We start from the raw sequence: 14,012 nt of genomic DNA, 5'->3' as shown, positions 1-14,012 counted from the left end.
TTGTTTCCTCTTCAAGACCGCAATAGTACCTATGGAAATCCTGGGACGGAAATAAAAACGCGATGATAAATCTGGTGGTTTAATTTCTATTCACGTAAGGATTCCCAAAGACTTGACTCAAGTCTAACATACGGGTGAATTCATTTTCTTCAAAGGGTGTGTACCAAAATATCCCGGGCAAAAGTGACACAAGTTTTGTTTAGTTGACTATACGTACATACTAGCAATAGAGTGTAACCAACCGGAACGGTATAGGGTAAATTGGGGTAAATGGAACGGTGGGGTAAATGGAACGCTGAGAATACAATTTCCTCAATCAAGAACAAAATTGGGCAACATCATACCGAGTGTTTCATTTACCCCAACGCCAAACGTTCCGCTTTTGTTTCATACCCCAAACTTGGGTTTACTCGGTATTGGAGTGGAAGAAAATCTCAAAGGTTGTCACTGACCTTGAAGTGGTGCTACGGTTCAGTGAACAATACTAATTTAAGGGTATTGATTCCTAAATATTTGAATACTGTGCTGAGAGTTGTCATACAATATTGGCAATATGTTTGTTATCTAAAATAACATGTTTTAAACAAAAAAATAGTAGATTTTAATGATGCAATTATGCAAATTAATATGCTAATTAGCTAATTAATTGGTTTGGTGTTCCATTTACCCCACAACAGATCCACTTGGGGGTAAATGGAACATGGTTAACTAACCTTAAATATATATAACATGTTAAATATTTTCTTGCTAATTGGTTTAAATATTATGAAATTATATATTACTAACCTTCGATATATATAACATGTTAAATATTTTCTTGCTAATTGGTTTAAATATTATGAAATTATATATATATTACAAATAACTAATTCATGGTTGATTAGGCCCCTATTGATTTTTTTAAATCCGAAAACCATTTTTTTTTTTATGTACCAAGAGAAAGTGCATTTTTTTGTGGTATTTTACCATGTTTATAAAAAATCATGAAAACAAAATTATTGTTTTTATTCTTTTGTTTAGTAACAAAATATATGTTAAATAAAACATTTTGATGTCTTTTCAATGTAAATATAGCTATGAATGTAGGCTCCTTGCAAGTAATCCCCTTGTTCCAATTACCCACCCCACTGTTCCATTTACCCCAATTTGTTGGGGTAACTGGAACACTATGACCATGTATGTATTTGGACTGAGTACAAGAAACAAAGCATAAAATGGGAGTTAATCTGTTAAAACAAGTTGTAAAAACATATAATCTACTTCTTGAAACCAAAACAAATCATATATGGATACCCTCCCGACCACAGAAAGTGATTTATTGCTTAAGCGTTCCATTTACCCCAATTTACCCTAACAGCCATGCTGGAGGACAGATCTAAGATAACTTAAGATGACAGAGGGACAGGTCTCTAGATCGATTCCACAACCATTTTTCAATATTTTATCATAGAAATATAACAATTATCGTCCTCCAGAAGACATGAAAATCCATAGAATACAATTCCAATCACCTGTTAAAGTGGTATTGATTCTTTTGTACTCCATGTATTTGCATGTCTTCTGGAGGACGATTTGAACTAGGCCTACTAGTAATGACTACTTCGTGCAACCGACCCGAATTCCCATATGCCCCCTGAAAGCCTCCTGAAAATCAAATGATGTGCCCTAAAACGAGTAAGTCGCGGAGCTGGGACTAGCACAAAAATAAAATAATTCCTCTATATCTCTCTGAGTTCTTACCTTTGCGATGGACATATTGTGGAAGTTATAACTTGTGTAGTGCTGTGCTGCCAAATGTTGGTTAGTCAGTGCGCGGATTGGTCACTACTCACTACTTATACTCACTTCCATCAGTGCAGTGCGCACAAAAATAAATGAGATTATGAGATTGAGTCCAGCAGGTGTATATATACAATATGTGACCCAGCAGCACAAACGAGCCGTAAATTCCCTAAATTGTATTCTGAGTTATGGTGTAAAATGTGTACGAAGGTCGTATTCATCGGTCACTTAAGCTGGCGCGACATCTGTCTTATTTTGATAGTCACAACACCAATCAATAATCCTATTATTGAAGTGGATAATAAGCTTCTACCTTAGATGGCTATAGAACTTTTAATAGCTCTGGTCTTTGTTTGCTTTTGCTAAATCCTTTTCAAGTGGTGGGTTATTTGTATAGGTATGCATAACCAACAATTAACAATGAGAGAACCTTCTTAAACCTCGTTGACTTGGGGATGATTTGAAATGACCGCCAATTATGACTGTTTGATATTTATTGCCAGCAATGTGGAAAAAAGCGACACACATAGAAACGAAAAAAGCTATAATTTTGTTGAAGGAGCAAAGTTTAACTAACCATAACTCCGCTTCTGGATATCGTTTGAAGTCAAATGATATACCATTTTAAGTTTATGATGTTTATTTTTTAAACATGAAATAAAACAAAATTGACCGGGGGGAGGAATTTACGGCTCATTCGCCGTGGACGGTCACATATATGTAATCAATTTACGATTTTATACCCTTTCATTCAAACATAGGCAGCTGAGACCAGTTTTTGCCAGTTCATGATAACGAAGCGGCATAACCAGGTTTTCGATGACAGGGGGATCACACTTATGAATGTACTGATAAAACTTGGGGGGTGTTCACGGCGGGACCCGGCACGACGGTGGGAGGCCATACAAAAAAATCAACAGTCAGTCAGGTCAAGTTCCTTCCTTAACATTAATTTTTTATAGGAATATTTATTAGTCCTTCAATGTGCTATTTGATTAATTTTGAACGAAAACTAATGTGATCAATTTCATGGGTGTACTTCTCCCTGGACCGATCATACTCGCGCTGAAGAAGTTAGGGACCGTCGTGTAGGCGAACGTCTTTTTAAAGACAGTTCTTGTTTATCCTAACGTAAACAATAACATGAACTGAGCTGAGCATGGCCATGAGAGATCGGCCTTTCATAGCAGCTTTGCAATACAGGGTCACTCACATAGCGTTTCTTGACTAAATTATGCTAGTTTAGTCCATTTTTGTTCGCTTGAACTGTGGAGAATTGTAGTGCAGATTTCAGAACATGATGCAGTGATATCATGCTAGCTGTGTGAGCCTGTGTATTAAATGTTCCAGGAGATAGAACTTCAGAAGTGAATTGGAACCGGGTTAACCGCGCCGTCGTTTTATCAGTGTACTCCGTCGAGCTCGGACAACCTCCAGTAGGATTCCGGTATAATTTTATTGATCGGTGAAAAACCATGGCCCATAGACTACTCCTTGTAAAGAATTTGGTGGGATTTAACTCTTTGAAATCCATTTTACCACCAAAAAGTGCAGTGTCTGTTCTTGCAACAAAATCTTTCTCAACAAGCAGAAATAAAACCAATTCGTAAGTTTTATTTATTTTTTTATTTATAAAATGTACCGGTACCTATATTTTTTACAGCATAATTAATAAAACCACAACACTAGGGTGTGGGGAGGGGGTTCTTCAATATGCTTTACGAATATAATACATGTATTTAGGTCTCAAACATATTAAATGCATGCTAGTCAAAACTGGTTCTAGCTAGCTAGCTGCAAGCTGAGACCGTATTGGCAGAATTCCAACTTCATTGACAGTGGTCAAGGTCATGTCGGGGGTCATGTGCATAGTAAGTAGCAGGCCACATAAAATAAATTTTTTGGTTCATGTCCTGCTGGCATTGTTTTCTGGAGTTGCAAGTATTAAGACAAGGTACAATATTTGATTGAAAGTGCCAGTTGATATGAAACGTCATAAAACGTTTTAAAGCAACATGACTGTTTTGTAGTACCGTATTCTAGTTTCAAAGAACTTAATTTTAATGTTAGCCCTACATGTGTACGTATTTATAATCATATCATGATTGTTTTCTAAAAATGCGTTGAAAAAGGGATGACACTAGCAAATCCAATTTTGCATTGGAAAAACAACAACTCCCTCATTTGTCACCTCTCCAAAACCTTCCAGACGAGAACCAAAAAAGATTATTTTATGTGATGCAAGACTTTCTACTCTACTCGATGACCCCCTTTTTAAGCAACATTTTATTACCCATACATGTAGGCTCAAAGGGGGATCCGGGGGGCTCTAAAGGTCAACACATGGGTCAAATTTCAAACTTGTTCAAATTTTGTTATTACCAGCATACCAAAGTTTAATTCATCACAAGGATTCAGAAAAAGTATAGTTTGACCTATCTGTGACGTACCAGTCTTGCTATGCAAAAAGGTGCTAGGGGTGGTTATTTTGGTCACACATGGGTCAGAAACTAAAATTTCTCTGATTTCAATGAAAATTGTTGGTAATGCAAACAGATAAAAAGTCAAATACAGAACAGTTCTCACCATCTAGGATGTTCCGTTACCTACCTGTAGGAAACATCGCAAAATAGGTCATGATCAATAGAGCCTAATGGGTGGGTAAGGGTTGACCATTATGGTTGGATTTTGACAGTAGGCCTAGCGAAGCATTCAAGACATTTCAAGCTATTCCTTATTAATTTGAGTTAATGAAGCACAGAGTTTCTGCATAATAACCCTAAAACCTTCCTGTACCACTATTACAGCCTAGTTGATGCGATCTGATTGTGATGATTCACCATTGTAGCGAAATTACAGCGCTTTGAGTCCTCTAAGATCTGGAGAAAGGCGCTTTATAAATCCAAAATTTATTTATTTATTTATTACTATATACGGTGATATTATCTTTAACTGTGCCCCTTCCCCCTTCTGAAATATCTGGATCCACAACTGTTCTCATTTTATAAAGAGTATTTGATTTTTTGTAAAATATATTAAATATTCTTTAAAAATATAATGGTAATGCCAAAATGAGTTCAATTGTGGCCTAAAACTGTGCTAAAGGAAGATGCACAGTACAACTTTTGACTTGGTAATTTTTCAGCTGTTGGTGGTGGTGGGGGTGCTTACCTCATGCATGTGCCTGGTAGTCAGTGGCATAGCCAGTGCTTTGGGGGAGGCAACTTTCAAGGGGGTGGAATTTGACAAAAATGAGCTAAAAAGTAAGGCCTAAAAAATTGTAAATATTAGGATGTGCACGGCAGCATCCCACAGGGCAAGACATCTTACAGGGGGATTCTTCCCCCTTGATCCCTCCTTCCCCCCCATTGGTAACATCACTGAAATTTTGAAACATGAATTTTGACTGATTATCTTTAGCAATTGTTACCATACAGGAGGGCTCACATCCCAGAGTTTGTCAAACTTCCCCCCCACACACACACACTAGGTTCTTCCCCACCCTCATCCCAGTACTAGGACCCATAATGTTTTATTTTTATGCTTCCACCGTAAGGCATACTGTTTTTGCAAATTATGTCTGTTCTTCCTGCTTCCGTCCAGATGCTGTATCTCGGGCATGGATGGGCGGATTGACTTCAGATTTTCAGGATATGTGGGTCATGGTCAGAAACTCGAGCTACTTTTTTGGGGGGTGGGGTTCAAGGTCATATACTGAGGTCAAAGGTCATTTGAGGTCAACTTGTAAAATAGCATTATTTTGAGAATTTGGTCTCATATGAACAGTTTAAATCCTAATGCAACCAATCTTGGGTCACAGCTGCACTATGGGAACCCTAATATGGGAACCCTAATCAAGTGATGGTGTTCAAGGTCACATATTGAGGTCAAAGGTCATTTGAGGTTAACTTGTAAATTCACAGATTTGGTCTCATGAACAGTCCAAATCCTATTGGAACCAAACTTGGTGGGTATTGTCACCATTTACAGCCAAAATTTTTGAAGGTCGTTCGGGGGTCACCTGAGGTCAAATTCGTAATATTTGTTTTATATGGACATGAAACTTGGTGGGTATTTATTTATTTATTTGAACTTTCTTTACCCAGGGTAGCTCCTTCATGACCTTCAAATGTCAAACACTGATTTCCAAGGAGGCCCTGCATTTACATTGTGAACAAGAAGCATATATATATACAGTATAAATTTTTTTTTAAATATGAATAGTAATTATAAATGGTAATGAAATTGTGAACAAATGGGAAAACATATAAAATTCAGCTGAAAAAACATATTACACAGGTTTTAACAAAAACAACTGCTTAAATTGGGCAATACTCATTGACTTAAAATTACATCTATTATCAGTTGGAAGGCTATTCCACAATTTAGCTGCACTGAACGAAAAGTTCTTTTTGGCATTGTTACCATGTAGAGGCAAATTTGTTGAAGGTAATTTTGGGGTCATTCAGGGGTCATCTAAGGTCAAATTCGTAAAGTTTGTCCTATGGGCATGAAACTTGGTGGGTATTGTCACCATTTAGGACCAAATTCTTTAAAGGTCATTCTTGGGTCATCCAGGGTCATCCAGGAGTCATTGGAAGGTTGTTTTTGGGTCATCCAGGGGTCATCTGAGGTCAAATTCAGTCTGCCCTTGAGGCTGGCAACTTTGTACCAACCTTTGTGTGCCACATCACTCTTTGGTAGAGGCATCACGGTCGTTGAAATTTTGAAACATGAATTTTGACTGATTACCTTTAGCAAACACAGGGAGGTCTCACATCCCATAGTTCCTTAAACTCCCCCCCCCCACACACACACACACACCCACACACAAGGTCCCTCCCCACACTCTTCCCAGTACTAATAATAAGACCCATAATGTTTTGAGGTTTTGTTTTCTTTTTGTCTTTAAAATTAAATCAATCACTGGAAAGAAATGTTTTCATTATGATTTTGTAATTGTTACCATTTCCTTATGCAGAGAACCAACTACTGGAGGACTGAATAAGCGACTAAAGGAGTCGGCTGAAGCGGTTGTAATAGGTGGAGGTGCCTTGGGTACAAGTATAGCATATCATCTGGCTAAAGGTGGAATGAAAGATGTTGTATTGCTAGAAAAAACTGAACTTACAGCTGGATCAACATGGCATGCAGTAAGTTGATTAGACTAAGGAAAAAAATTTCAAACTTTTTTTTTCAAATATTTCTAACAACTGATTTTTATTCGGGTGCGCCGTCGGATATCACATTACCGGTGCAGCCTGTCAATGTGTGAAAACTACAGTACTGGTGCAGCCAGTCACTGTGTGAAAATGGTCAAGCTTTCATCAGATGTGGCTCTGACTTCTCCGACGGCGCACCCAAATAAAAATCAGTTGTTATGGAATCCCGTCGTGAAAGCCTTTCTACTTTCAAATATTTCTTTAAAAAAAAAAATTAAAACAATGTGTGTCAAATTTGAAGCATTGCGGTCAACATGCTCCGCGTCGAGAACAGCGACTCCAACATTGTAGCTTCATTAATTTTGCTCTTTTTAGGCCTGAGCATCATATTGGATGAAACATTAAATTGATTTCAAACTTGTTTATTGTTTTCTGCAGGCAGGTCTAACTACATATTACCACCCTGGCATCAATGTGAAGAACATACATTACTACAGCATCAAGTTATTTGAACAATTGGAAGCTGAAACTGGACAGGTGACAAGAACTTTTGTGCTTTATCCCCTTGTAAAGTATGCAGCATTCAAATTTCGCCTTTTCTTGGAGAGAATCTTATGTTTCTGCGATATGGAAGATTTGTGCAAATTATACATTTCCTTTAAAGGCCTGTAGAAAGAAATAATATTTGTGTGCATGAAAATTGCTAACAAATACGCACCCCACACTGAACCCATTGGCTAAAGGTGTGCCTTCCACAGTATGGAGGAAACCAACTACAACTTTTACTTGGCTAAACTCCCACGCATTCTGCATATATCCAGGGCATTTATTGACAGAGTACCAGTTCCACAAGCTGTGACAAAGACTATCACACTGTGGCAAAATCAATCTTGATTTAATATTCACAGAGGAATCTTTTTACGAGATCATTTTTTTAAAATTGTCATGAGAAATGATTTGTGGATTCTCACTAACCCTTCTTTGAGCAAATTGTCACACAAATGTGACACAATTAGCCTAAATATTTAGGTAAAATGAAATATATGCACTGTTTAATATCGATGCTCTTCCTCTTTCTACAGTTGACTAATTTTTGATTTTGTTATGTTTCTTTGAATAGCAAGTAGGTTTTCATACCCCTGGCAGTTTAAGGGTACTATCTAGCCCAGACCGCATGGATGAAGCTCGCTATCAGATGGCTAGGGCTGGCTGGCATCCAGCTAAACAATGGATGATGACACCAGAAGAAGTACAAGAAGTTCACCCACTTCTCAATATGGATGGGGTAAGTAGAGCTAATTCATATGGGCTTTGTGGAAGGGACCAGGCGCGTATTTTGGGGGGGCTTTGGGGCGCCAGCCCCGGGTCAAAGTAGGGCGGCAAAAAAGCGAAGGGGCGGCGGAAGAAGAAGGGGCGGGGCGGCAAAAACGAAGGGGGCGGCAAAACGAATTAGCAATGAAAAAAGGGCGATAAAAATTGAAAAAGCATAAACAATTTTTTTTAAATGGTTACTTTTAGGGCGCTAGCGCCTAAAATCCTTTGGGGCAAGGCAACTGTCTAGGGGTGATGAAAAAAAACCCTACTTAAAAAGACCTAAAAATCTTAAATATCAAGGCGGTCGGCATCACTCCCGGGGGTGTTGGGCAGAGGCAGCTTACCCCTTGGCTATGCCACTGGTAAGGGGTCAGTTTTGAGCAGGGTCTGGATGATGATGGATGGCATAAAAAAGCTGAACAATAAGGTAAGGAAAAGGGCTCAAATTCGCAGGTGACAAATTCTATGTAGCTTTTGAGCCCTTTTCATTCCCAGCATGCATCACGTTTGCCCATTGAGTATACATACCATACCAGTGGTGTAGTGTAGTGTCATAGCAATAGGGTTGTGGATGTTCACTTGGTCCCAGTCAAAGTGAAAATTTTGCAAAATTCCATTGAAACTGACCATAAAATCACCGCTGGGTGACCTCAGATGACCCCGAAATGACCTTCCAAAAATTTGACTCTAAATGTTGACTGTACCTACCAAGTTTCATGCCCATATGACACAGGGGTGTGAGAGTTCAGATTAAAATCTGAATTCAGATTTTTTTGATCTTGATTTTATCTCTTTTTCTGCACTTCCTCTGTACAAAAGTATAGAAGCTTTTTCAAATTTCAGACTTTTTCAGATTTTTTCAGATTTTTTATCTGTTGTCACTCACACCCCTGATGACAGGGTTTAGTAATTTGACCTCAGATGACCCCTTGATGACCTTTCAAAAATTTAGCTCTCAATGTGGATTGTACCCACCAAGTTTCATGCCCATAAGACAGTTTTTAGTAATTTGACCTCAGATGACCCCTGGGTGACCCCAGATGACCCAAAAATGAGCTTCCAAAAATTTGGCTTTAAATGTTGACTGTACCCACCAAGTTTCATTCCCATACAACAGTTTTTAGTCATTTGACCTCAGATGACCCCAAAATGACCTTTCAAAAATTTGGCTCTAAATGTTGACTGTACCCACCAAGTTTCATGTCCATACGAGTGATACGACAGTTTTTGCTAATTTGACCTCAGATGACCCTGGAAGACCTCGGGTGACCTTGACCCACTAACCAACACAAACTTGTTCTGCCTGGTCAAGATGCACCCACCCACCAAGTTTGAGGAACGTACGACCCCTTGTCTCCAAGAAAAGAGGCTGACAAATAGACAAACAGATTCCGGTGAATTATAATATGATGACAAGGCGGTTACCTATAGAGGGTATTCAATACTACGTCACTTATGACAGAGTCATCCCATTTAAATAAAATTCTGTCCTCCATAAGGTAACACAGGGGAATTCGCATGATAATGCAATAAAACAGGTGGTAGGCATGAATGGTTATGGATTCGATCTAGAGACCTGTCCCTCTGTCATCTTAACCCATCTTAGAACTGTCCTCCAGCATGGCTGCCATTTCAATTGTTATACGGTTCCGGTTGGTTTATTGCATACTCTCTATACTTGGCAGTTCTCGGCTGGGCGCGATTACCTGGCTGATGGTGACTAAACCCACCAAGTTTCATGCCCATTCGACAGTTTTTACTCATTTGACCTCAAATGACCCCTGGTGACCCCTAAATGACCTTCCAAAAATTTGGCTCTAAATAGTGACTGTATAACCACCAAGTTTCATGCCCATCCGACCGTTTTACTAATTTGACCTCAGATGACCCCTGGTGGAGACCCTGAATGACCTTCCAAAAATTTGGCTCTAAATGTTGACTGTACCTGCCAAGTTTCATGGCCCTACGACAGTTTTTAGTAATTTGACCTCAGATGAGCCCTGGAACAGGTAACACGCCGTATCGTGATGTGATTTGGTGGAGGGGTCTTCAAATTCCACTAGGTTTTTGTCACAAAATACGCCTATTTGGTAGCTCATTTGCATAAATTTGCATAAATTAATATTTGAATTTATAAATTCCAATTGTTTTAAATTGAATTTTTTTAAATCCCCCCAGCTTCAACTAATGAAATCACCCTGTTTAAAATGATGTACGTGTGTCAAGGTGGAGACATGGGCAACGTGAGAAGCTGCATGAGAACCGTGAAACTCTAGTTTGGTCAGATATCAATGTCTCTAGCATGTATATAGAAGTATTCAGCTTGGACAGCATACTAACTATACTGTGCAGTCATTTACATGTACTGCTAACATAAAGGGGGTGATAGAGAGTGGGTAGGGGTTAAAGAGGAGGCACATGTGCCAATAAGTAACCTTTCCTCTGTCAGCACTTCTGTCAGTTTTTCAATGTCAAGGCTCCCATGTTTTGATATTAGTCATGTTATGTAAATGTCAATCATGATTGTAATTTTCGTGATATAACTGAGAGTTCATATTAATTTAATTATTGTCTCAATGCACCTGCAAAAATTTATTTCCTGCTTTAAATTGTATTTTATATTAGATGCCCACCAAAATAGGAAAATATGAATGCCTGTTTGCTATTAAAGCCTCAGCATTTCAATTCAGTAAAAGCAGCTTGCTTTCTTTTCATAGTCTCCATACAACATACATGTTCAAACTCACTGACCCATGCATTAATTGCCTCTGTCGTCAAAATTATTAACATTTAAGGAAAATGAAACTGCATTCCTTATTTACATTAATTTCTGTAGAGCTTTGACACAAACAAATAATTTATTATGGCCTTTATTTCACATTTCACATTTTTAAATTTCAGACATGATATGTTTTTGTCTTTGCATTAAAGGAGCATTTTGTGATCCTAGCATCCTCTTTTTATGACATTTTTCAGTAGATATCCATGAAAAAAGCTTATTCCCAAAATTTCAGTTGATTCCGATTTTATGTTGGCGAGTTATGCATGATTATGTGTATTACACTGCTCCATAGGCCACTGTTGTAATTTTGTTCTGGTGTACCAGAACATAATTCAAATTTCATGATATTTTTGCTAAACGAACTAATTTACAAGAAATTTTCCAGACATAAACATGTAGCCAGAGGTTTCCAATGGTATAAAAATCTCAATTTTGTTTTGCTAGAAAAGTGGGGTGATGATTCTGTGGATCACAAAATGCCCTTTTAAATAAAATACATACCAATACAAGATTTATATTACCACAACACTGGGGTTTTTTTTATATACAAAAACAAAACTAAAAACAACAACAGACAACACATTCAAAAACACACACAGTTCACACACAACACAAAACAATCCATGCATGTAATCGCCAGACAGGTAACATGAAAACCAAACATGCATCAACAAACATGTCTGGAAATCATGAGCACATGTTACACAACACGCACCAAACATTTGCAAAAAACAGAAATGCATACGTAAGACTAATTCAGATGTATTCAGGTTTGTCACAAAAAAAACTGTAAAAAATTTTTTAATCAATCTTTGTCCATATTAATGTTCTTGAAATGTTAGCCCAACTTATTTTTTGTTAGCAATATATTCTGTTTTGAATTTAACCTTCAGAAAGGCCTGTTTGGGTTTGATTAGTATCTACACCAGTGAATAACATTTTAGATGAAGAATTAGAAAATTGATACATAAATGATGCTCAGAAATGGTGGCATCCAAGCCAAACATTTTATCAAAATTAGAGAGTTCAAAATTTTCACCAGTTACTAAATCAAACTTTCCCATAAACCAGTCATACTATCACAGTCACAGAACATAATGGGCAAGAGTTTCCTCAGATTTCTTACAAAAGTAAGGTAAGGGAGAATCAGCCCTACCAATTTTATGGAGAAATTGATTAGTGCAAATTAACTGCCCTTTGCAAAATTTTAAAATGACTATAGGCCTCATTGGTACAATTAAAATTATTCCTATGAATAGAGAGGTCCAGTTAATTTCCCCCTTCAGCTTCTAAATTCTCACTCCAAAAATTCTCAACGTTTGAAGGCTTACCGGTTGATTAAACATCATTTTTAATGACAGTAAATTAACAACACTGACATATTTATCTTTGTTTATCCTTTGTTTAGGCCTCTGCAGTTGTCTTGTTGTTATGTGTGTTTTATTTTTGTATTAAAGGTGGTGCAACACTTTTACAGGCATTTGTTGCATCTCCTCCATCTTGTGTTTTTTGGGCGTACTCGCTCCAGCGAGCACGCACCATTATAATATCACTTTTGACATTTAATGACGTTTAGTATGAGATGAAACTTTCGTCACAATTTTTGTAGTCTGAATCGACACAAGTGATAATGTGCGATGCAGTTCCGATGGAGTTTTTTATACTAATTACTCACTATAAAATGATGACCCATTACATACAAGCTAGACACGGTACCTTATGGTGATCTTCTGATAGAGGTAATAATTATTAGGAATACTAGAATCACTTTTGACCCATATCGGAAGTTGCAAAGAAACATTATGGCCGTAATATTTGCACAGTACAACGGCCATTAGGGCCAGTACAATTGCCAGATTTTTGTCCACGTTTTCGCCCGATGAAAGTGTAATGGAACTTCGTTATTTTATCGTGATTATAAAATGTTTGAGGGCGGCAGACAGGTTACGCGATACACAGAGATGTCACATTTCCGGATTTCCGGATTTTGGGGATTAAAAAAAAAAATTCCGGATTTTCAACAAAAAAAAAGCTAAATGCTTAACAGAGATGTCACATTTCGGGAATTTTCAGTTTCCAGATATGAGAAAATCTCCAATTTTAAAATGAAAATTCCTTAGAATAAGGTTAATTATTGTCTTATCTTTCTGCTTCACATATATCAACATCAGCCATATTGTCCATGTAATAAAGCCAAAAAACTTTTTTTAAGAGTGTCTCTTGTACATAAAAGTATAGGAAACTGAAAACTTTAAAGCATGTTTTCTGGAAGAAGGAAGCACTTTTTATTAAAAGTGTAGAACAAGCCAGGAGTTTTGAACTGTTCTTTTTACCCTCTGAAATGGCCTTTACTGTGGTGCTAAATGTGCAGAAACTATCTGTAGTATATAGGCATAAATGTAGGCCTATACATTATTACATAACTTTTCTTTTTTGTAGCCCCTGAGCCCCTAGTCCAAAATTATTGAGGGGCTAAGCCCCCACAAGTCCCCTCCTCGTTCATAAGCCTATGCAAATGTGGACACACCTGCAACCATAGACGTCATCCACGCTTGACAAATACAGCGCAAATAACCTATATACATTTACAACTCCACGTTGAAGGGGTTCAATACAAATCACAATTGCATAGCATGTTGCTGTGTGTTGGCGAGATAGGTCTACTGTGATTCAAGGTATCTTTATTAGTTTGTATCCCCATTTTCATATAATAGGCCTATGCAAATGAGGTCCTTGTGTGCCTTAGAAACAGGGGTGTGTTTGCAATATACAAAAAATGTGCTTTTTTTTCACACTTAACCTTTTCAAATCGTAAAGTTCTACACGTGCTTGCTTGTTTATCCCAGTTCACTCATTCCTACTATTAATTCCAATACTTATGTCAAACATTTATAATACCCTACATCATGCGCACTTTCTTTGGTACGCCCATTTCCTTTTTAAAGGAATTTTTATTAATCACTTTGGTGTTA

At 37.6% G+C, this 14,012-nt stretch overlaps 1 protein-coding gene across 1 annotated transcript in view; it reads left to right on the top strand.

Moving 5' to 3' along the window:
- Positions 1–2,950: 2,950 nt before the first annotated feature.
- Positions 2,951–14,012, top strand: part of LOC140159232 (dimethylglycine dehydrogenase, mitochondrial-like) — a 52,212-nt gene continuing 41,150 nt past the window's right edge. Inside the window, exons 1-4 of the mRNA XM_072182639.1 lie at positions 2,951–3,388; positions 6,764–6,935; positions 7,383–7,481; positions 8,065–8,229. Of these exons, the coding sequence (XP_072038740.1) occupies positions 3,258–3,388; positions 6,764–6,935; positions 7,383–7,481; positions 8,065–8,229 (567 nt within the window). The 5' untranslated portion in view covers positions 2,951–3,257. The remainder of the gene's footprint in view (positions 3,389–6,763; positions 6,936–7,382; positions 7,482–8,064; positions 8,230–14,012) is intronic.

This window comes from Amphiura filiformis, chromosome 8 (assembly GCF_039555335.1).
Source record: "Amphiura filiformis chromosome 8, Afil_fr2py, whole genome shotgun sequence".
NCBI classification, from domain to species: Eukaryota; Metazoa; Echinodermata; class Ophiuroidea; order Amphilepidida; family Amphiuridae; genus Amphiura; species Amphiura filiformis.
The sequence above is the reverse complement of the archived record's forward strand: the minus strand, read 5'-3'. Positions and strand labels throughout refer to the sequence as shown.